The sequence below is a fragment of the Salminus brasiliensis genome, chromosome 22 (genome assembly GCF_030463535.1).
Source record: "Salminus brasiliensis chromosome 22, fSalBra1.hap2, whole genome shotgun sequence".
Classification (NCBI taxonomy): Eukaryota; Metazoa; Chordata; class Actinopteri; order Characiformes; family Bryconidae; genus Salminus; species Salminus brasiliensis.
Window position 1 is genome coordinate 4,026,459 of NC_132899.1, and position 2,144 is coordinate 4,028,602.

At 40.4% G+C, this 2,144-nt stretch overlaps 1 protein-coding gene across 1 annotated transcript in view; it reads right to left on the bottom strand.

Annotated features, from left to right (window-relative positions):
- Positions 1 to 2,144, bottom strand: part of LOC140544239 (legumain-like) — a 7,966-nt gene extending 5,822 nt beyond the window's left edge. The window contains exons 1-4 of the mRNA XM_072667684.1: positions 2,079 to 2,144; positions 1,894 to 1,976; positions 574 to 671; positions 299 to 380 (exon numbers count right to left, since the gene is read on the bottom strand). Coding sequence (XP_072523785.1) covers positions 299 to 380; positions 574 to 671; positions 1,894 to 1,968 — 255 coding nt within the window. The 5' untranslated portion in view covers positions 1,969 to 1,976; positions 2,079 to 2,144. The remainder of the gene's footprint in view (positions 1 to 298; positions 381 to 573; positions 672 to 1,893; positions 1,977 to 2,078) is intronic.

Below are 2,144 nucleotides of genomic sequence, written 5' to 3' on the forward strand. Positions count from 1 at the left end.
TGTATGTTATGTATAGGAACCTCTGTACAGAAATTGTATTTCCCAATGAGAATCTTCCATATTGTCTCTGTCAACCAAAAAAAACAGCAATATCCAACATGACCAATAGAAATGCTCGAAGATGACTTGGAAAAATATATTTTTCCATTGACTTCCAATGAAATTTAAGAAGATTTGGCCATTTTCGAGATATAATGTTATTGCTTGATATTCAGATATTCATCCTAATAAGAACTGGTGACTGCTGGATGAGCTTTATCGGTGCCACAGCATAAAGGCAGTCTGAAAGAGAACATACATCTCCAGTGTAGTCCTTCAGAACTCCCGGGTAAACGTTGGGTCCATTGGGCTTGTTGATGATTTCTCCTGGATACGGGTTCCTGTTAAGAGAGGAAAACCTGATCCACCTTCACTTTCAAATTCACATCTCTACATAAGCATTATTTCCCTGAAAAATCTGCTTAAAAAGTGTACTTTTTCCAAACACAGCTACGATATAGATATTTCTGTAGCTACAAATATCTCTGGGAAAAGCCAGTAAACAAACAAATGATCAAATAAAAGCTTACTTACTCTGCATTGTAAGCTAGATCATCATACATCATCACCACAACCTGCTCATCTGGAATGCCACTGTGGTGAACCATTTGATAAGCATGGCACACATTAGCCTAATGAATAGATGAGAAATAGATAAGAATATCATCAAGATTTATTTATAAAATAATTCAAAGCTCCAGCATCACCATTTGAGTTGTTTTAAGATGAGTCACTCATTTAATAACATTGGCATTTAGAAAAAGGTATCTGATTATTGTTACATTAAAGCATTAATAAAAAAAAATAAAATAGAATAAAATTAGTTCATGTTCCAGTTCAAGAGTTCATAGCAAGACAGAGCTGCTGTACATCCCGGAAACTGCTGGACCTCGCAATGATCTTGCCATCTCCTTAGAGAACGCACTGGTCACTCCTTCTACAGAAGCTGGAAGTCTTGGTGTAGTGATGGATGATCAGTTATCATTCTCAAGTCATGTTACAAATCACACTCAGTCATGCAGATTCCTCCCGTACAACATCTGGAGAATTCGACCCTTCCTCTGTAGAGAGGACGCCCAGGTGTTTGTCCAGTCTCTCGTCACTTCAAGACTTGACTACTGCAGCTCTCTTCTGGCTGATCTCCCTCTGCGCACCATCAGGCCCCTGAAACTTATCCAGAACACAGTGGCACGGGTCGGGTCGTCTTCAACGTTTCTAAGTACAGCCATGTTCAGCTCCTCCTCTGCTGCATTCTCTCTTCACTGTAGCTTCCTGTAGCTGCTGCCCAGGTCATCAGATCCAACCCCCTGACTCTGGCCTACAAAGCTAAGACTGGACCAGCCAGCCCCTCCGTACCTGATGGCGATGGTCAAAAGCCGATCTGCACTAAGAGCCCTTCCAGCTTCAAGTACGGCTCGGCTCGACCCGCCATCCTTTAAGATCTACAGAAGACGAGCGTCCAGACTTTTTTCTGTCTTGCACCGAAGTGGTGGAACGAACTTCCCCTGGGTGTCCGAACAGCAGAGTCCAACACTCACTGTCTTCAAACCCAGACTGAAGACCCTTCTTATCTGAGAGTACTCAGGCAAAGAGAAGAGTTCTATGGTCTCCATACTGACTTGTGTTTAGCAGAGTCTAAGATTAGAGGAGCTTTGATTTATTAGTCTATTTAAACTAGCTGAGGTTCTTCTTGAGTAAATAGCTTTTGAAAGTCGCTCTGGAGAATAGCGTCTGCTAAATGCAGTAAATGTAAATTGTCATATGCGCAGCAGAAACAAGCAGTTACTCTGTACAATGACATTCTTATTCCAACATATACATTTTATATAAAAAGAGAGAAACAATAATAAGTACCTGATGTCTGTAATTTATCCAGCTCTTGGAACCAGCAGCCAGAAGAACCCACTGCTTGCCTGTTCTCTCACTCATCTTAGAAACTAACGAGATTAAAAGTTATTAGAACGTGAATGTAGTCACTTCATATGTTGATGCAGGCTGATCAGATAATCATTAATGAACAATATAAAGTGACAAAGTACCAAATATTTAATAAAAAAAAAGGTTAATGGGTGATTTTGCAGCTGGTTGATTATGAAGGAGTATAG